The following is a 22,269-nucleotide window of genomic DNA, read 5'->3' as shown; positions in this document are numbered from 1 at the left end:
TTTTCCCTTCTCTACACTAGAAGTCTGCAAGTGGAATACGAGCAGCTGAAAGAGCAACACTTGAGAAGGGGCCTCCCTGTTGGCTCCCCTCCAGACTCTGTTGTGTCTCCTCATCACACGTCGGAGGACTCAGAACTTATAGCAGAAGCAAAACTCCTCAGGCAGCATAAAGGTCGGCTGGAGGCTAGGATGCAGATTTTGGAAGATCACAACAAGCAGCTGGAGTCTCAGCTCCACCGGCTTCGGCAGCTGCTAGAGCAGGTAGAGTGCGCAGAACTTGATGTCACCTGTCCCCACACCATCTGCCCCAGTCCCATGTCCCATGGGACTCAGTCCCAGAGTTGGTAGAGAGGTTCACTTCCGGTTTCTCCTCTCCATAGTGGATTTAGACTGGCTTAGAAATCCCTCTTCAAACATAAGCATTGAATGCTCACTGGCGCCAAAAAGTGCATTTTCCCAGCTTAAGATGGAATTGCCCGTTCTTCTTTAACGCTGAAATCTGTCTCAGCTCTGAATAGTTTAAGGCAAAAGATCCTATAACATATATCTGCATAAATTACATTTGGGAAACATCTGTGGACATGAAGGGAAAGGAAGTGACCTGAACTCTTCATGGTAAAACCTACTTCCAATGAGCTATTTTCAAGAAATTAAGTAACAGATGTTTATTAATTTGCAGTTATTATTTCCTAACATAGCTATTATTTCCTGCCATAACATGTTTTATGGCAGTTGTTTGCAGACTTTCTTGACAATAAAAAATACAATTTGCATTATGATGAATGCATACATGTATGATGAATACAAAATGCTAATTGCTGTTATCAAAAAATGCTGTCTCTTACTTTCTATTTTTTTCCTTCCTTCTTTCCTTCTTCCCTTCCTTCCTTCCTTCCTCCCTCCCTCCCTCTTATTTTTCTTCTGTCTTCCTTTCTTAGTGCTGGTTTTATAACTCATCAACGGGTAATAGCCTGCAATTTTGAAAAACACTGTTCTTTGGGATATAAAAGAAGCATCAGATACAGCTTCTGCCTTTTTACCTGCAATCTTGTTAGGGACCATAACAAAATAGTATGATATATAAGGTAGTATCATCTATAAAGACACAACACACTATAGAGAATTAAGTACCTGATTACATCTAGCAGTTAAAGGATAGGCATCATGTCACAGAACTGGTAGTGAAGATGTCTTTGCAGCAGGTGTCTATCGTATAGAATCCCAGCAAATGGGCCTGGAACTTTTCTCTCTTGAAGAATCCCTGACATGGTAATTCATGTCATCTTTTGCCTTTTTCTCTGGCCTATGCAGTATGGGGCCCCTACACAGTGAATAGGAATGACTTTCCCCAGAAATGATTTGTTGAGTCAAAGGCAGAAACAACTCTCTCTCCAGTGATTTTCTCAAATTTTAGAAAACCATCTTTTCACAGTTGCTATCAGTATCTTTTAACATGTCAGAATCATTCAAAACAGTGTAATTTTTGCATTACCTGCACAGCGGGCCACAGAATACCCCTTATACTTTCTGAATGTCTGTCACTGTTTCAGACTTTTTGTGAGACTGCTTGGGGGAAGGTTTACTTTGGAATTGTGCATCATTAGACCTTCCCCAAGGCCTGGCTGGTTTTCCCTAGGTACTTTGAATGTTTGAAGCTTATCTTGGCGCCACTGCTGTACATTGGAAAAGCTACATTGTTAGTAATGTGAATTTGATGTTTCTGAATGGTGCCTGGGTAAGGGATGACTTTTCTCTGGAACTCTCTTGTTTAGAATATGGAGTGTGAGTATTAAGGACTTACTGCATAGGTAGAATTGTTGTAGAAGGAAGCTGTGCTTGAAAGCTGTGTTTGCTGTAGTCTGTTGATGCTCTTCAGAGACCCGAAGGCTCTTCTGCTCACCCTCACCTCCCCCTACTCACCTCCTCCTGTTAGACAGAGCTGCCTAATGGCTCGTGAGCCTTCAGAATTGCACAGTAATGCTTCTCGAGATATCGGCTATCTAAATGGCTCTGTATATTCCAGACTGTGGAGCTCTTATCCCTTCTTAATGACTTAGGATGAATGCCATGCTACGTTGATGGAAAATTCAACTCTGATAGTAAAAACTAGCAAAACTACCAGACTTCAGCTAATATAGATGTAATGGAAAAATCAGCATCAAAAACCTTGTAACTGGGACTTTCCTGGTGGCTCAGTGGTTGAGAATCTGCCTGCCAGTGCAGGGGACACGGGTTCGAGCCCTGGTCCGGGAAGATCCCACATGCCACAGAGCCACTAAGCCTGTGTGCCACAACTACTGAGCCTGTGCTCTAGAGCCCGCAAGCCACAACTACTGAGCCCGTGTGCTACAAGTACTGAAGCCCACGCACCTAGAGCCCGAGCTCTGAAACAAGAGAAGCCACTGCAATGAGAAGCCCATGCACTGCAACGCAGAGTAGCCCCCGCTCGCCACAACTAGAGAGAGCCCGCACGCAGCAATGAAGACCCAACGATGAAGACCCGATGCAGCCAAAAATAAATAAATAAATTTATTAAAAATATATTTTAAAAAAACAACAAAAAAAAAAACATTGTAACTTCTGCATTCCCTTTACAGTGGATCACACTTTTCTAATTTGACCATGTACTTGTCAATTTCAAACTTTCTGCCTTTGTGAAGTATTTATTAGGGGTCAGATTCTGTTCTAATCGCTTTAGAAATACTAATTGATTACCTTCTTCACAAAACCCTCTGACACAGGCACTCTTACCACTAGTTTATAAATTTAAAAATCCAGTTTTTATAAATAAAAAGCAGACGATTATAAAATTTCCTCGGAGGGACTTCCCTGGCGGTCCAGTGGTTAAGACTCCATGCTTCCACTGCTTGGGGTGTGGGTTCGATCCCTAGTCGGGGAACGAAGATCCCACATGCCACAGTGCATTGCAGCCACAAAAAAAAAAAAGAAAAAAAATTTCCTCGGAATTACTCAGCTCTGAGTGACTGAGTTTGTATCCAAGCAGCTAAATCCAAAATCGTGCTCTTCACCACTCTCCAATATTGCTGTTAAATATTGATTTGAATAAAAAATGAGCTAATTTTGAAATTAGATACATTTACTGTATGAGAAACAGTGTTAATTTTTTTAAAGATGAATGCAACATGTTTCCAAATTCACTTGGTTGACATAAAAATAATGGAACAATTGAGGAATGACACTGACATTGATAGGTAAATCTTGCCATATAACCAAGTGAGTTCTTCAAGGTGCCCAAATCAAAAGGGAAGGACCACTTGGTCCTCAGGTGAATACTGGTGAGCGCACCAACTGATGCTAAAATGTATTTGAAAATGACTGAGGGTGAAGAATGTTATGTGATTTAATTATCTGTAGTTGGGGAGGGGAAGTTAGAAACGGAAATGTTTTCTTTGATCGTTATTTGAATCTTTCCTCTCTTCTAACCTCTGAATGTGATTCCAGCCTGAATCTGATTCCCAGATCAATGGCGTCTCCCCCTGGGCTTCACCTCAGCAATCCGCACTGAACTACTCCCTGGATCCGGACCCTGGCCCACAGTTCCATCAAGCAGGTCCGTGTCCCCAAGACTTGGCTACTCCCTCCCCTGGTCTACTCTGGGCTTTGCCATTAGTTTGCTTTTCATTTTAAATAACATTCTTACACATGGGTGCCTTTGGGCATAAAGGAATTTGTATTCTCTGTGGTCTCAGCTGAGTACAAAGCCATTTCAACTATACCAAAAAAGCAAACATTTTAGAATAATAAACTATAATGTGCTTGTTTATATAAGGTGTATAATGGACTGAATTTTGATGAAAGATGAAAAAGAGCTCTTTCCTTTTGGGATGAGCACAATTTATTTTTTTCTTTGCCTTAGGAACAATTCTTTTTTTCAGTAAATTTCCTGTCTCTAAAATTTCATACTTGCACACATTCAGAATAAAATACTAAAGAATATTACATCAAACATAGTTTTCTTTGCCCAGGGGTGGAGACTAAGTACTCTGCTTTCTCCATCCTAGCTCCTACAGACATTGCTGCCTCTCCCACCCCCATCTGAGGCTGAAGTCCCACCCAGCCTGTCATTGGTCACAATGTGGACCTGTCACTGCTGCTAGGAAGGGCCCTGTCAACCAGGCATTCTGGAATGACATTTTGTTATTGATGAAATTAAGTTCTAAAACTCTACTGAGGACCACATACTTTAGGCAAATTAATTTATCTTTTGCTGCATTAATCTGACGAAAATCTAAAATATTAATATTATTTTAATTTTTAAATAAGAGAACTATTTTGCTCTCGATTATAGACTAAAAAACATCAGAGTAAAAAGTACCTTATAAAATACCTCTAGTGGGAATTCCCTGGCGGTCCAGTGGTTAGGACTCTGCACTTCCACTGCAGGGGGCATGGGTTCGATCCCTGGTCGGGGAACTAAGATCCCACATGCCCCGCAGCATGGCCAAAAAAAAAAATAACTACCTCTAGTTTTGTGGCAGTATAAGCTAGCCTATGCTGAAGTCTCCAAAAAGAAGGAAGGAAAAAGAAATTAATGGAACATCTTTCTCATATGAAAAAATACTTGTAATGCACAATAGTGGAATTCTGACTAATAAATTGCAATAATATGACTATTATTTGTCACTCGTGAATTTTCCCCTGACATGTGGATTCTTCCTTTAGAAACATCTAATAAATTTTAATTATGTAAAATTCTGTTACCACAAAAAAATACAAAAATGGTTTTGGAATTTTCCCCTAAAATTATCCTTTATAAGGAGGACTATTTTCACCTTGATATTTAGAGGCCAGTACTAGTATTTTCTCCCTGAAGTTGCGTTTTAGTGGAAGACCAGACATTAATTTCAGAGTGTCTCTTGTTCTTTCTATCTGCTGTCACAGCGGCAGAGGACCTGCTGGCCCCCCCTCATGACACCAGCACAGACCTCACAGAGGTTATGGAGCAGATCAACAGTACATTTCCATCTTGCTGCCGTGAGTATGAAAGATCATAACGCGACTGCTACGCTTTTTCCTTCCATTTCTTTTTTCCTGAGGGGGGCCCTTTGTCTTCTTTGGTAAGATAACAAAAACCAATATTAGAAACAAGACTGTAAATTATTTGAAGATAAATCAAACATTCCGTATGTCGGCAAAGCAAATGAAGCCCAGCCTAGATACCATCACATCACTGTGTGCAGGGCCAGTGAGAACCTGCTCTCTGGGATTCTTTGGTCTGCCTTCTGAGTGATAACATGAGGCAAATAAAACAAGCCTGTCTTTAAGGAGAAATTATCCTCTTCAATGCAGGCTATAGTAAGAAACATGTATTACTTCAAAAGAGAGCTTTTAGTGACATACCAAACAAGGTCTGAAAATAGCTTTTTCTAATGTAATTCCCTCTCTTCTCTTCAGACCTTGTCTTCTGATGTCATCAAATTCAGGTGTAGAAAGGGATTATTTTCAAATTTTCCTTTTTTTTTTTTGTTTTGGTTTGGGTTGTTTTTGGTTTTGGAGTTCTTTTCTCATGGAATAAAATAGTCACTGTATAAAGGCCAAACTATTTAAGGCATCACAGATTATGACCCTGTGAATTTTCCATATGGAAACTAAGAGCCAGAAAATAACCAAATAAAAACAGTTCAAATTCCAGAGGAAATTATATAATGATTGCTATTTATTGATTTTTTTCCCAAACATTTTGATTTCAGTACCTTGCCGCCTTGCAGTTTCTGCGGAGCTCTCACAGAAAACATTTCTGCTGTTTCAAACAAACAGTTTACTGTATATACATAGTATATAGTGCTACAATTATATTTTAAATAATCTTTTAAATAAATATGATTATTTATAAATACATTTATAATTTTCAGGGTGATTAAATCTAGTCAGCTATTAGACTAAGATTTTAGTATATACATATACTGTTATATATCATACATCCTGTATATGTAGTGTATATGTATATATAAAACACAGCTTCTCATCACACCCTTTTCCATCCTCTCCTCGGAAAATATCATTTTAAATGAGGGAAAAGACATTATCAGGAGTGTAGGTAAACATGATATATTGACTTCGTTTAAAAAGTATGCTTCAATTTATACCACTCTACAGTTTACAAAATGCCAACCTTAGTGGGAAGTGGAAACAGCTATTTGAAATATAATCGTCTCTGAATTTTCAGAAGTAATTGCCTAAAGGACATATGGCAGTTTCCACAAGTCCGTAAATATATTTATATTTGGGAGCATATAATTTCCCAGGTTATTATTTGTAATTTCATTTCTCAAAGTTTGCAGAATTGTATGTACCATATATCAATCTCCGTGCTCACCCCCCCAAAAAGCAGGTGCATACACACACACACACACACACACACACACACACACACACACACACACACACACACACACACACACACACACACACACACAGGTTTTTGGTCCTGTAGAGTATCACAGAAGCTTCAGAGGGTCAGGTGAAGCCCATATGCTATCAGATTGTTACTTATTTACTAGGCTCTATAACAGCCATAATAGATGAACAGATTAAATCTTTGTATTAATTATAATTCAAGGTTAAATTTCGTAGAGATTTTGGTTCTGCATTATATTTTACTTAATGTCTACATGAAACCTCATCATAGTCTTTATAAGCCAGAGTTTCAAAATTAAGTTACTTTTTAGTTCAGCTTAAATCCAAATACATTAATAATTAGTTAAGAACAAATTCTGTAAGTCTTGTTTAGAAGTTTTTTTTTAACTATCATAATGGATATTTTCAAGTTAAAAGTCAATTGGCAATGAGAGCTAGGATGGGAAATATGTTTAAATATATGCTTTCTAGTGGATATAAAATGTATAATTTCCATATTAAAATTTTTATACAAGAATTTATGATATGTTTTAAAAGTTTAATTTTTTTAAAGCAGTTACTCTTAAATCTTTTTCACAGTATATTCTTATATGGAGATATTGTATAAGGCTAATCTATGTCATATTTTACAAGAGAATATAATTAAAAATAAATAATAATATAACTATAGGGCAAAAATAAATCTTAAGAGAGGGATGCATTCATTTCATTTTTTGGCTTCCCTTAAAGGCAAGTGTAAAATTCCCATTGGTTGGTATCGTATTAGCCATTAATAGCTATTACTGGTTCCTGAGAACAGTATATATCTTCAGTGGGATCTACATGACAGGTTAAACTCCCACTTTGCACTGGTGCCTTCTCACCTGTGCAATTCTCTATTGTGAGGGTGAGTTGCAGAAACCCAAGATTCCTTAACAGGATGTGGCCCTGTGTTCTCACAGTCAAAGTTTGCACATTCACAAATATTTGTAATATTTATAGTTTTCTGTGGATGAGTATTACTAGTCATATGTTATTTTGAAGAGCTCAAGTACATCCCATATAGGAAATGACGATAGTATTATTTTAGAAATCCTTTTAAATTTAGATCTTATTATTTTTTGTTTCCGAGGTTCTGCTATTAATTTGGGTTTAGATTGCTCTTCTTGGTATTTATATATTATACTTTGCTTTGATAATATAAAAATTCTCCAAGATAGGGACAGCTTTCCAGAAAAATAAAGGTGTAACTGATTTATTTGTAAAATTGATATATATTTTTAAAGTTCTGCCTAAAGTTATTAAACTCTTTAAGAAAATGGATACAGAATAGAAATAAGCACCTGCCACAGATTTGGTGCTCAATACATTTCTGAATTGAATGAATGAATGATTACATATTCCCACTGGGAAGGAAGGTTTAGTTGTTGAAGTTTCCCCCAGATGGTACTTAGAAGATTCTGTAGGATTCCTTAGCTTTGTTGCCCCTTTCAAGTTGCTCAAGCTAGCAAATATTTTAATAAGCCTTCGCATTCCCGAAGCTTACTGACCACCTTTGGAGGATTTTTTTGAAAGCAGATCAGATTGGCATCTTCCTAGTGGCAAACCAATCCCTTGAGCCCCTGTAACTAACAAGAACTTTAAAATTGCTTGTCACCAGCATACAATGAATTGAGATCGGCATGTTAATCTTGACTTTTGATCCTTTGTGAATTAAAAATTAGCATGGTCACAAGTGAATTTCCACTCCGGGAAGTCTAGGAATTAAAATGAAATTGTATTCTTAAATCCTAATTGCATGAATTGCCTACTTAAACATGACTTTTTTTTTTTTACTGTGTCTGTATATTGTTGCACGTAACGCTTTAGAATTCATCTGTCTTGGATTAATATCCCAGTTAGTCCTGATAGCATCCTTGAATTATGGCCTTTTAAAATTTTCTTTTAATTATTTACATTGAATTTCAGAGCAGAGAGGCAAGCATTTCCATCTCTTCCTGGCAAGGAGTTAATGAAGGGAATTTAATTGTGTTGCCTATAAACCAACATACTAAAATTTCCACTGACTGCTGTAACTAATTTTTTTAGTGTAAAATCTTTTGTTGGTTTTTTCATTTGCATCATCGAAATATATATGATACTAGTAGTAACCTGAATATTATTTTTTACTAATAGACCAACAAATGCTTTTTCAATTTTTTTATCTACAAGCATATTTTCACTGTGAATTGCCATATTTATTTATTTATAACATCTTTATTGGAGTATAATTGCTTTACCATGTTGTGTTAGTTTCTGCTGTATAACAAAGTGAATCAGCTATACGTATACATATATCCCCATGTCCCCTCCCTCTTGCATCTCCCTCCCACCCTCCCTATCCCACCCCTCTAGGTGGTCACAAAGCACCAAGCTGATCTCCCTGTGCTATGTGGCTGCTTCCCACTAGCTATCTGTTTTACATTTGGTAGTGTATATATGTCCATGCCACTCTCCCACTTCGTCCCAGCTTACCCTTCTCCCTCCCTGTGTCCTCAAGTCCATTCTCTATGTCTGCATCTTTATTCCTGTCCTGCGCCTGGGTTCTTCAGAACCATTTATTTATTTTTTTTAGATTCCATATATATGTGTTAGCATATGGTATTTGTTTTTCTCTTTCTGACTTACTTCACTCTGTATGACAAACTCTAGGTCCATCCACCTCACCACAAATAACTCAATTTTGTTTCTTTTTATGGCTGAGTAATATTCCATTATATATATGTGCCACATCTTCTTTATCCATTCATCTGTCGATGGACACTTAGGTTGCTTCCATGTCCTGGCTATTGTAAATAGTGCTGCAGTGAACGTTGTGGTACATGACTCTTTTTGAATTATGGTTTTCTCAGAGTATATACCCAGTAGTGGGATTGCTGAGTCATATGGTAGCTCTAGTTTTAGTTTTTTAAGGAACCTCCATACTGTTCTCCATAGTGGCTGTATCAATTTACATTCCCACCAACAGTGCAAGAGGGTTTCCTTTTCTCCACACCCTCTCCAGGTTTTGTTGTTTGTAGATTTTCTGATGATGCCCATTCTAACTGGTGTGAGGTGATACCTCATTGTAGTTTTGATTTGCATTTCTCTAACAATTGGTGATGTTGAGCAACTTTTCATGTGCCTCTTGGCCATCTGTACGTCTTCTTTGGAGAAATGTCTATTTAGGTCTTCTGCCCATTTTTGGATTGGGTTGTTTGTTTTTTTGATATTGAGTTGCATGAGCTGTTTGTATGTTTTGGAGATTAATGCTTTGTCAGTTTCTTCGTTTGCAAATATTTTCTCCCATTCTGAGGGTTGTCTTTTCGTCTTGTTTATGGTTTCCTTTGCTGTGCAAAAGCTTTTAAATTTCATTAGGTCCCATTTGTTTATTTTTGTTTTTATTTCCATTTCTCTAGGAGGTGGGTCAAAAAGGATCTTGCTGTGATTAATGTCATAGAGTGTTCTGCCTATGTTTTCCTCTAAGAGTTTGATAGTGTCTGGCCTTACATTTAGGTCTTTAATCCATTTTGAGTTTATTTTTGTGTATGGTGTTAAGAAATGTTCTAATTTCATTCTTTTACATGTAGCTGTCCAGTTTCCCAGCACAACTTATTGAAGAGGCTGTCTTTTCTCCATTGTATATTCTTGCCTCCTTTGTCAAAGATAAGGTGACCATATGTGCATGGGTTTATCTCTGGGCTTTCTATCCTGTTCCATTGATCTGTATTTCTGTTTTTGTGCCAGTACCATATTGTCTTGATTACTGTAGCTTTGTAGTATAGTCTGAAGTCCGGGAGCCTGATTCCTCCAACTCCGTTTTTCTTTCTCAAGATTGCTTTGGCTATTCAGGGTCTTTTGTGTTTCCATACAAATTGTAAAATTTTTCATTCTAGTTCTGTAAAAAATGCCTTTGGTAATTTGATAGGGATTGCATTGAATCTGTAGATTGCTTTGGGTAGTATAGTCATTTTCACAACATTGATTCTTCCAATCCAAGGACATGGTATATCTCTCCATCTGTTTGTGTCATCTTTAATTTCTTTCATCAGTGTCTTATAATTTTCTGCATACAGGTCTTTTGTCTCCTTAGGAAGCTTTACTCCTAGGTATTTTATTCTTTTTGTTGCTGTGGTAAGTGGGATTGCTTCCTTAATTTCTCTTTCCGTTTCATTTATTTCTGATCTGATCTTTATGGTTCTTTCCTTCTGCTAACCTTGGGGTTTTCTTTGTTCTTCTTTCTCTAATTGCTTTAGGTGTAAGGTTAGGTTGTTTATTTGAGATGTTTCTTGTTTCTTGAGGTAGGATTGTATGGCAGTAAACTTCCCTCTTAGAACTGTTTTTGCTGCATCACATAGGTTTTAGGTCATCGTGTTTTCACTGTCATTTGTTTCTAGGTATTTTTTGATTTCCTCTTTGATATCTTCAGTGATCTCTTGGTCATTTAGTAGCATATTGTTTAGCCTCCATGTGTTTGTATTTTTTACATTTTTTTTTCCTGTAATTGATATCTAGTCTCATAGCGTTGTGGTTGGAAAAGATGCTTGATATGATTTCAATTTTCTTAAACTTACTGAGACTTGATTTGTGACCCAAGATATGATCTATCCTGGAGAATGTTCCATGAGCACTTGAGAAGAAAGTGTATTCTGTTATTTTTGGATGGAATGTTCTATAAATATCAATTAAGTCTATCTGGTCTAATGTGTCTTTTAAAGCTTGTGTTTCCTTATTTATTTTCTTTTTGGGTGATCTGTGCATTGGTGAAAGTGGGGTGTTAAAGTCCCCTACTATCACTGTGTTACTGTTGATTCCCCCTTTTATGGCTGTTAGCATTTGTCTTATATATTGAGGTGCTCCTATGTTGGGTGCATAAATATTTACAATTGTTATATCTTCTTCTTGGATTGATCCCTTGATCATTATGTAGTGTCCTTCTTTGTCTCTTGTAATAGTCTTTATTTTAAAGTCTATTTTTTCTGATAGGAGTATTGCTACTCCAGCTTTCTTTTGATTTCCATTTGCATGGAATATCTTTTTCCATCCCCTCACTTTCAGTCTGTATGTGTCCCTAGGTCTGATTTGGGTCTCTTGTAGACAGCATATGTACGGGTCTTGTTTTTGTATCCCTTCAGCCAGTCTGTGTCTTTTGGTTGGAGCATTTAATCCATTTATATTTAAGGTAATTATCAATATGTATGTTCCCATTACCATTTTCTTAATTGTTTTGGGTTTGTTATTGTAGGTGTTTCCTGCCTAGAAAAGTTCCTTTAGTATTTGTTGTAAAGCTGGTCTGGTGGTGCTGAATTCTCTTACCTTTTGCTTGTCTGTAAAGGTTTTAATTTCTCCGTCAAATCTAGATGAGGTCCTTGCTGGGTAGAGTAATCTTGGTTGTAGGTTTTTCCCTTTCATCACTTTAAATATGTCCTGCCACTCCCTTCTGGCTTGCAGAGTTTCTGCTGAAAGATCAGCTGTTAACCTTATGGGGATTCCTTTGTATGTTATTTGTTGTTTTTCCCTTGCTTCTTTTAATATTTTTTCTTTGTATTTAATTTTTGATAGTTTGATTAATATGTGTCTTGGAGTGTTTCTACTTGGATTTATCCGGTATGGGACTCTCTGTGCTTCCTAGACTTGATTAACTATTTCCTTTCCCATGTTAGGGAAGTTTTCAGCTATAATCTCTTCAAATATTTTCTCAGACCCTTCTTTTTCTCTTCTTCTTCTGGGATGCCTATAATTTGAATGTTGGTGCATTTAATGCTGTCCCAGAGGTCTCTGAGACTGTCCTCAATTCTTTTCATTCTTTTTTCTTTATTCTGCTTTGCAGTAGTTATTTCCACCATTCTGTCTTCCAGGTCACTTATCCGTTCTTCTGCCTCAGTTATTCTGCTATTGATTCCTTCTAGAGTATTTTTAATTTCATTTATTGTGTTGTTTATCATTGTTTGTTTGCTCTTTAGTTCTTCTAAGTCCTTGTTAAACATTTCTTGTATTTTCTCCATTCTATTTCCGAGACTTTGAAACATCTTTACTGTTATTACTCTGAATTCTTTTTCAGGTGGACTGCCTATTTCCTCTTCATTTATTTGGGTTTTTACCTTGCTCCTTCATCTGCTGCATATTTCTCTGTCTTCTCATTTTGTTTAACTTACTGTGTTTGGGGTCTCCTTTTTGCAGGCTGCAGGTTCATAGTTCCTGTTATTTTTGGTGTGTGCCCCCAGTGGGTGCAGTTGGTTCAGTGGCTTGGGTAGGCCTCCTGGTGGCAGGGACTGGTGCCTGTATTCTGGTAGATGGGGCTGTATCTTGTCCTTCTGGTGGGCAGGGCCATGTCTGGTGGTGTGTTTCGGAGTGTCTGTGAACTTAGTATGACTTTAAGCAGCCTCTCTGCTAATGGGTGGGGTTGTGTTCCTGTCTTGCTAGTTGTTTGGCATGGGGCGTGCTGCACTGGAGCATGCTGGCCATTGGTTGGAGCTGGGTCTTAGTGTTGAGACGAAGATCTCTCGGAGAGCTCTCGCCAATTGATATTACGTGGGGCTGGGAGGTTTCTGGTAGTCCAATGTCCTGGCCTTGGCCCTCCCATCTCGGAGGCTCAGGCCTGACACCCGACCGGAGCACCAAGACCCTGCCAGCCACATGGCTCAGAAGAAAAGGAAGAGAGAAAAGCAAAAACAAAAACAAAAACAAAGATGAACAGACAGAACCTCAGGACAAATGGTAAAAGCAAACCTATACAGAGAAAATCACACAAAGAAGCATGGACATACACACTCACAAAAAGAGGAAAAGGAAAAAAAAAAGAAATATATATATATATAAAAGGAAGAGAGCAACCAAACCAATAATCAAATCCACCAATGATAATAAGCAGTAAATACTAAACTAAGATAAACATAAAATCAGAAACAAATTAGACACAGAAAACCAACCCCAAGTCTACAGTTGCTCCCAAAGTCCACCGCCTCAATTTTGGGAACATTTGTTTTCTCTTCAGGTATTCTTCAGATGCAGGGTACCTCAAATTGACTGTGAGGATTTAATCTGCTGCTCCTGAGGCTGCACAGAGAAATTTTCCTTTCTTTTCTTGTTCCCACAGCTCCTAGGGTTCAGCTTTGGTTTTGGCCCTGCCTCTGTGTGTAGACTGCCCTCAGGAGTCTGTTACCTGCCCAGACAGGAGGGGGTTAAAGCAGCAGCTGATTAGGACACTCTTCCATGCTCAGGCCGGGGGGCGGGAGGGGTATGATAGTCATAATTGGAATGCGGGGCGAGCCTGCAGCGGCAGAGGCCGGTGTGACGTTGCACCAGCCTGAGGCGCGCTGTGTGTTCTCCTGGGGAAGTTGTCCCTGGATCACGGGACCCTGGCAGTGGCAGCCTGCACAGCCTCCTGGGAGGGGAGGTGTGGATAGTGACCTGTGCTTGCACACAGGATTCTTGGTGGCAGCGGCACCAGCATTAGCCGTTCATGCCCTTCTCTGGGTTCTGAGCTGATAGCTGCGGCTCGCGCCCATCTCTGGAGCTCACTTAGGCAGTGCTCTGCCTTCGGTGGGCACACTGGGAAGGAATCCCCTCTCCTCACATACCCCGAAACAAAGGTCTCTTGCCTCTCTGGCAGGTCCAGACTTTATCCCAGACTCCCTCTTAGCTAGCTGCGGCGCACTAGCCCCCTTCAGGCTGTGTTCACGCCGCCAACCCCAGTCCCCTCCCTGGGATCCGACCGAAGCCCGAGCCTCAGCTCCCAGCCCCCGCCCGCCCTGGCGGGTGATAGACAAGCCTCTCAGGCTGGTGAGTGCTGGTCGGCACCGGTCCTCCATGCAGGAATCTCTCACTTTGCCCTCTGCACCCCTGTGGCTGCGCTCTCCCCCGTGGCTCCGAAGCTCCCGCCTCTGCCACCCGCAGTCTCCGCCCACGAAGGGGCTTCCTAGTGTGTGGAAACCTTTCCTCCTTCACAGCTCCCTCCCACTGGTGCAGGTCCCGTCCCTATTCTTTTGTCTCTGTTATTTCTTTTTTCTTTTGCCCTACCCAAGTACGTGGGGAGTTTCTTGCCTTTTGGGAAGTCTGAGGTCTTCTGCCAGTGTTCACTAGGTGTTCTCTAGGAGTTGTTCCACATGTAGATCTATTTTTGATGTATTTGTGTGGAGGAAGGTGATCTCTGCGTCTTACTCCTCCACCATCTTGAAGGTCTCCTTCTGCCTATATTTATTCAGCTTTACTGACGTTCATCAAAATCTCAAGACCTACTACAATGCAATGTTTTCCTGATTTCTTTAAAAAATATACTTGTATGATTTGTTCAGTATGATTTAAAAGACTATAGGGTTAAAATGTTGATTTGGAGCAAAATGGATTTGATTTCTGTTTGGATTTGGGTATTTGTTACTTAGAAGAGAAGCATAACTCTGCCTATGGCATACTTCATGCTAATGCAACTAAGCTTTCCCTTAGGATGGTGTCGTTCCCATACAGGTGTAGTTCCCATATGTGTAAGGAGATCCACTCTTTTTCTCCTGATATAATTTACATGCCTGGTAGGACTAGGCTTTTTTAACCTGATCATTCCCCCCAGTACTGCTGGGGCTCACACTTTCCCTCCAGGCATCATAAGGAAGTTGCCCTTCTTGCTCACTTTCTTTCTCACAAAGCACCCACTATGTGGTCACAGATGTCTTTTTTTTCCCTCAGCAAAGAAAAATGAGAGATGAAAGGAGTAACATGCTGTTTGATTAGGGACAATTCTTATTTGACCCAGAAAAGATGTTACCATCACTGGGGGGGTGGAGCTCCCTCTGTCCCCCAGGGTTGAGTACCAGTCCAATAATTTTGAGATGGCACAGTAAAAGGGAGAGATGAAAAAGCAGAGGCCTTAAAGAAGAGACTTGCTAGTGCCTGCCCTCCCAGGTCCCACCGGATCAGCTACACTGTCCCATGGCCTCTGTAACCAAGAAGGAATTGAGCTGCTCAGATGCAAAGGCAAATTAGACACCATATTCTAAGTTCTCTGATGCTCTTAACTAAGCCCATGGAAGGCACAATTAGCCCAAGTTTCTAGAAGACTTCTGAGTGCTGAGGACTAGGCCAGACCTTTCCTTGACGCAAACACATCGCCACCATCTTCCTAGACTTTGGGGTAAGGGGGGCAGAAACTAAAGATTCGAGCTCCTTCATTTCCCCAATGACCTCTTGGTCAGAATCTGTACTATTCAGTAGAATGTACAGAATTTGCTCTGTTCTAATACATAAACTAAATATATGGCTTGATTTCAACAGGAAATTTTGAGATTTTTTTTGCAAGACTAATTACTCACTGAATGCTTTAGTGTGTACTTATTTGAGAGAGCTGGCATATCTTTTGCATATTTTGGTGGAATTTTTGTATCTTACAGCACATGAGATATGAGAAGCTAACTAGGGAAACTAGCCCTGTTAAAGCATCTAGGCAAAAAAAAAAAAAAAAAAATCCCCAAACCTGTCCTTCTTTTCTTATTAACATCCGCTTAACAGCTGGGAATGGTACAGTCCACACTTTTGCATGCTGAAAGGGGGAACCATAGTACCACCTTCAATTGATTACTTTTGTTTTCTCTTTCAGCAAATCTCCCCAGCAGGCCACAGGTAAGAGTTAATGGGTTGATTGGTTTGGGTGTTATAGATTATAACCTAGAGTAAGTGATTAGCTACCATCGATTTTAGTGCTACTTTATTCCCCATGTAAATAAGTAAACTTGCTTGACATGTTAGTTGATTAAATACAACAGTTTGTCAGTCCAGGGAGGGGGACCCCTCCCAAGCCAGTCCTTCCAAATGCCCGAAATGCCAAGTGCTTGACCTTTTGTGTTCAAACAGCTTTTTAAAGGCCTCATATGTACTATATAAAGTTACCCTGGATAGATTTGACTGACATTGTTCTCCCAGGTATCTACTTAAGGTAGCTATCACAGAACATGGACTTAAAAGCAATGACTGGAGCACTACCCAAAGGTGGTTTTGTTACTCTGAGGGGAAAAGGTTTTGATTTTTCATTTAAAATTCTGCTGAGAACTGTTGGCAGCTATAGCCGTGTGCCTTTCAGTATTTTCTTTATCAGGTGCTCTTAGAAACAATGTGTCCCAAGACCACAGTAAATCTTTGGAGAACACTTTCTCTCATGAACTTGTTTATGAATCTTTTTGAAACAGTGAATCCTCTGATTGGGTCACTGCCTTAATGGCAAGAGGGGCTGAGATCTTAAGGAGAAGCACAGATGGTTCATCTTCAGTAACGGGAGGGACAACAAAGGAATATGAAGTAGATTATTGGATGTGCTGTGAGAGCTCGTGAGAAGGAAGAACCTCATCCCAGAGAGTAAAAGCCTTCTGACTGCTTCTGATGTCCTAGTGAGTCAGAAGCAGGGGCTTCAGCAGAGAGTGAGGATGGGGAGGAGGCATCGGAGGTGTGAGGAGAGACTGGAGGATGGGTAGTAGCTGCTTGGAGCTCAGGAGAGCACATGGAGAGAGAAGTAGAGTGACTACCAGGCGGCATTAAAGGCCACCGCTTTCTTGCTCATGAATTTAACCTGAGGCCTGTCTGCAGGGCTATGTGTGGCCCTTCAGCAACATTCAAGTTCATGAGCACAGTACCAGAGTAGGCCAAGTATTGCATTTAACCAAAGTTGAAGTTGTGGTTTGGCCAAGAGAGTACAGCAGTTCAAGGGAAGAGGCAAAGCGTTGATGATAATGATTGAACAAGCACCTGAGTTTGGTAGGAAGAGAAGTGAGGGTGTGTTAGGTATGGGAGACCAAATATTAATGGGTTGTAGCACCAAAGGGTGGGTGAAGTTGGGGTCCTAGTGGAAGTCAGCTGGAAAGGTACAGGTGAGTTGTCAGAAAGTGGGATGATTGAAATTGAAATGTTGGAGGGGATGCAGGTATTGGTGATGGTCCAGATTTGCAACTTCGAATGAGTGGCTGAGAAGGGTGAGGACGGATTCTCAGAGGAGAGGAGTTCAAGGAACTAAGAGGCCAGAATTTTGGAAGAATCATCTATGTGAGCACTGAAATCATGAACATTTAAAAATAGTGAGTGAGGGCTTCCCTGGTGGCGCAGCGGTTGAGAATCTGCCTGCCAATGCAGGGGACACGGGTTCGAGCCCTGGTCTGGGAAGATCCCACATGCCGCGGAGCAACTAGGCCTGTGAGCCACAATTACTGAGCCTGCGCGTCTGGAGCCTGTGCTCCGCAACAAGAGAGGCCGCGACAGTGAGAGACCCGCGCACCGCGATGAAGAGTGGCCCCCGCTTGCCACAACTAGAGAAAGCCCTCACACAGAAACGAAGACCCAACACAGCCAAAAATAAAAAATATAAATAAAATAAAATAAAATAAAATAAAAAAAATAGTGAGTGACATTGAGCCATTTTTTCTTCAAGAGGTAAGGGGACGTGAACCAAGGAGCCAGAAGATGGCTGCATAGTGGATGGTATAGTCTGATGACAAGAGAGTCAAAGCTGGTTATTTTTAGGGAGGAGAGGGAGAAAGTGCTGTGAAAAACACAATATGGACCTATCCAATATCTGAGGAGTGTGAGGGATGAAAAACAGTCCTGTGTTGAAGCTGTGTCTTCAGGGGAGATCCAGATATCCATTAGAGCATGCAAGTGAAAGATGCATTCAGAGAAGAATTTGAGGACATGGGTTTTAATGATGATGGACCGAACTGTTTGGCCTTCTCTTCGAAAGGTTGATACCACTACCCTTAGTGTGGCCTGGATTTCTATCCTCCCTTGCCTATGTACATTGGCCCTGAGCCTTTAACTGGAACCACTGCACACCCTTGGACTGTAATTCCTGTCTTGAGTTCTTGGTGTCTGGACCCCAGCTGGGGACTGAGACCAGTTGGAATTGTCAAGGGTACCACCCTGCAGGAGACCTCCCACAGACCCTCAGGGAGAGACAGGGTGCTTACACCAGCCTAAATCACTGAACATTGGTACCTTCCTGCAAAAAAAAAGACAAGTCTTCTCAATTTTAACTTGGTTTCCAGCCTGGGCAAAATAAAAGTCTTCCAGACTTCCCCTATATCAGCTGAGTGGATAAAAAGCAGACTAAGTAACTTCAGGATGAGAGCAAAGGACCTCATCCCAGGAACAAAAGTCACATGGGAGTAAAGAGTCCCCATTGAACAAAGCAAAATAGGGCTTGTCTAGTTCTGAAAAAAAACACTTTAATTTTTTTTTAAGAGTTGACAGATCTCTGCTACCTGTAATGTTTTCTGTAAATGCTGTTCTGACAGTGCTGTTTTCCCTTCCCACAGGCAATGTGAAGTATTCATCTAGCCAACCAACATTTCTTAACTTACAGTATTGCCCTTTTCAGCAAATGCCAATTTCAACGTCCATTTCATCAGAAGCTCCATGGCTCTTTGAATCATGCTGTTGAGCGCTGACTGTGTGTTCTACTGAAGGAGTAAAATACTGACTATCCAAAGAGAAAAGGATATTTTGTTTTTATAATAATCATATATTATTGTTTTCTTCTTCCCTTTCTATGCAACTGTAAATTAATGAACAGAGTGGTATTTGGAAGTAATACACTTGTCACTGATTTGTATAATGTATACAGTATTGGGAAAGTGGGTGGGAGCTTTCTAATATGATACCTTCTTTTTAATAACCATAAAAATTGCGTAAGAATTAGAAGACAATTTTACATTTTTACATTCCTTCATATTAACCTTGTACAATAACTTCATTTGTTTCTTTGACTCTTTTACCATTATGTTTTGGTTATTTATAATTCATCAGCCACATGACCAAATAGATTTTCTTTATTTGTTTCCATGGTATGGCCAAATTAATAAGTTCATATATTTCAATCAAATATTATATGTTTATGGATTAGACTACAGCTCTGTGTATATTGTTTAACTTTATTTGACATCGTACACTTATTTCTTTAGCGATCACTTGGATAACCACAATAAAAATCCTGTGGGCCTAACTGGCATTTCTACTGGGATTTTTTTCCCTGCATTTTATTTCCCTGCTCTGTATCAGTAGGTCTTGATTTCTTTATTTATTTCATGTTCCAGTCAATATGACAGGATTATAATAATCTCCAAGATCATTTTACCAAAGGTTGCCCATTTAAGCATATTTTCATTTTGACGCAGAAGCAAAACTTGGTCCACCTTTTCCTAGTTCCCAGGTCTTGATTTTCATCATTCAATACACAGCAGACATTTACCTAATTGTGATACCAAAACACATGGCTGTCTTTGGTTCCCTTTGAAGAAAGTTTTACAGTTGTTTGTGTATACTCAAGCCCTCTATGACTCTTGAAGCCCCCAGTTATTTTCCTTCTGAAAGCAGACACAAATTTAATGAATGTCTCATTTTACCTTTTGAGTGAATGAACAGCCCTTTTATTACCCTTCATTTGATCAATACGTTTGGGAACAATGTTCATCAAAAGCCCGCATCGCTGCTTCTGTAGAAGAATGAAATCAATGCTTCGATGCTGGCACCCTGCCTTATACCTTTGAGTGCATTCAGTTGGGTATTTGGTTCGGCTTCTGAGTTAACATGTATTTGATTCCGTTTAAACATGTTATGTGATTTACCAAATGTAGAGAAACCAAAAAAAGTGAAAATAATGTGTTTTGATTCAAGCATATATGCTTTTAAAACATCAGGACATTTTAACTTGGAGTTCTCTTTAACTGGGATCTGGCCAGAAGGAGGCTTAAAGTTAGAAATTCCTACTCTTTTAGAATAGGTTGGGTGGGTTGGGGGACCAGGGTGTCTATTTGCAGCAGAGATATTTTGAGAAGAAGAAAATTGTTTTATATAAGAGGAAAGCCATGACCACCTTTCTACCTCAGATCCGTCTTCATCCATCGTGTTGGAAATAGCTTTATGCTACTGCAGTCTGAAAAATCTAAAGCTTTTATCAGACCACATCATACCCAGTAAAAGTACCTATTTAAAGAAAAAAAAAAATTCCCTGAACTCTGAACTACAAGTTGTAGATTTGGTGTCTTCCTTGTCCTTACTTTGAAAAGTTATGTATTTTTTTCTGCCTGTAATTGTGTGCAACATGTTCTCCATCTGCTATTAAGGAAAAGCTACATAAAACACTACATTGTAACCTTCTAAGGAATAATAAATATAAAGAAATATATTGCAGTAACAACAAGGGGAAATAAGTATGTAGTTCTTTTGAAATATGTGGTATAAAGAACTAATCATAGACTATCATCTAATCTGGTTACATCTGTATTTTTCATCCTGAATAAAAGTAATTTTAACACAAGATGACTTTGATATTCTTCAGCGGTGTTCACTGGTAGACTCTGAACTTCGAATGTACATTTATGAAAATAAAATATAAAGAGAGCCTATATCCTGATAAATCTACATGTTTTCCTGCAGTTTCTCTCATACACACTAATACATTCTCTCTCTTACTCTCACTGTCTCACTCTTTCTCTGTGTTCCTCTCTTCTTTCTTATATATATAATTCTCAATTTCCTTTACAGATAGAAGGCTTATTGATAGGGAAAAAATAATGTTGGATGTTAAACACATGTACATGAAACCTTTTGAGCTTTTGTTTTTTTTGTTTTTCGTTTTTTGGGGGGGGTACCAAATTACATTATTTGAAGGAATGGTACTAAGGAAAGAACTTGTAGATGTTTTGGTACAACTTATAGAAAAGGTAAAGGTAACCCAAACATGCATGCACTGCCTTGGTGACCAGGGAAGTCATCCCCGTGGCTACGGGAAGCCAGCCTAAGGTTTAGCTCTCATTATCACTGTTTCCCAGGGTGTGCTTGTCAAAGAGATACTCTGCCATGCCAGATTCGGGGGCCCCCATCTTGCGCAAGTTGGTTACCCAATTCTTTAATGGATTTCACCTGCTCATTCAGGTAATGAGTCTCAATGAAGTTACACAAATAGGGGTCATTTTTGTCTGTGGCCAGTTTGTGCAGTTGCAGTAGTGACGGATTCACACTTTTTTCCAAGTGTAGCGCACATTCCATTGCATTCAGCCCATTCTCCCAGTCATCGCGGTCTGGCTTCTTGGTCTCCTGCAAGAAGCTTCGGCCACCCCGCTGGTTCTGCAGCTTCATCACTTTCTCAGCATGTTCCCTCTCCTCACGAGACTGGTGAAGAAAGTATTTGGCAAAGTTCTTCAAAGCCACATCATCGCGGTCCAGATAGTATGACACGGACAGGTGGACGCAGGAGGCGTGGAGCCCCAGGTGGATCTGGAGGCTGATGGCGGCCTCCGAGCCCTGGTGGTAGTGCTGGCGCACCTGCGAGGGGGACGCGGTCGTCATGGCGGGCGGCGGAGGAGAGGCGGCGGCGGGGACCTTGGGGCGGTCGGGGGGCGCTGTGAGGTGGTGGCGCGGGCTGGCTCGGAGCGGCCGGCCGGAGCGGCGGGTGAGCGCTGCTTCCGTCCCAGCACTGTTGAAGCAGGAAACCGCGGCGACTCTCCGCGAGGACCGTCTGAGTTTTTGTTTTAATAACTTAGGTGCTATTGGTATTTAGTTGGTTACCCTTCCAAATCCACTTTTAGCCTCATGCTCTTAAATAATGCACTTTTTGTATATGCACTGGATTTTACCACTCTGGTAGGAGATTTAGTACATTTCGGAAGCTACCCCAGGGGAAATAGCGTTGAGAATCATGTTACTTGATTCTAAAAGTAAAAGCTATCTGTGGAACAGAAAAAACCCCAAACATATAATTTGTTAAAGAAAATCGATCAGGCTTCCCTGGTGGCACAGTGGTTAAGAATCCACCTGCCAATGCAGGGGACTTGGGTTCGAGCCCTGGTCCGGGAAGATCCCACATGCCGCGGAGCAACTAAACCTGTGCGCCTCAACTATCGAACCTGTGCTCTAGAGCCAGTGAGC

General features: G+C 40.2%; 2 protein-coding genes across 9 annotated transcripts in view; one reads left to right on the top strand and one right to left on the bottom strand.

The window, feature by feature from the left end:
* The window catches only part of UTRN (utrophin), a 506,643-nt gene extending 485,984 nt beyond the window's left edge, over window positions 1-20,659 (top strand). For all 8 annotated transcript variants that reach the window (XM_057528183.1, XM_057528180.1, XM_057528182.1 and 5 more), the window contains 5 exons: window positions 21-261; window positions 3,463-3,571; window positions 4,903-4,995; window positions 15,962-15,984; window positions 18,660-20,659. In XM_057528183.1, the coding sequence (XP_057384166.1) occupies window positions 21-261; window positions 3,463-3,571; window positions 4,903-4,995; window positions 15,962-15,984; window positions 18,660-18,668 (475 nt within the window). In that variant the 3' untranslated portion in view covers window positions 18,669-20,659. The remainder of the gene's footprint in view (window positions 1-20; window positions 262-3,462; window positions 3,572-4,902; window positions 4,996-15,961; window positions 15,985-18,659) is intronic.
* A 524-nt stretch (window positions 20,660-21,183) lies between these two features.
* On the bottom strand, window positions 21,184-21,690 carry LOC103020749 (ferritin heavy chain-like). Its single transcript, XM_057528041.1, has one exon. The coding sequence runs from the start codon at window positions 21,688-21,690 to the stop codon at window positions 21,184-21,186; it is 507 nt and encodes a 168-aa protein (XP_057384024.1).
* Window positions 21,691-22,269: the final 579 nt, after the last annotated feature.

This window comes from Balaenoptera acutorostrata, chromosome 14 (genome assembly GCF_949987535.1).
Source record: "Balaenoptera acutorostrata chromosome 14, mBalAcu1.1, whole genome shotgun sequence".
NCBI classification, from domain to species: domain Eukaryota; kingdom Metazoa; phylum Chordata; class Mammalia; order Artiodactyla; family Balaenopteridae; genus Balaenoptera; species Balaenoptera acutorostrata.
The sequence above is the reverse complement of the archived record's forward strand: the minus strand, read 5'-3'. Positions and strand labels throughout refer to the sequence as shown.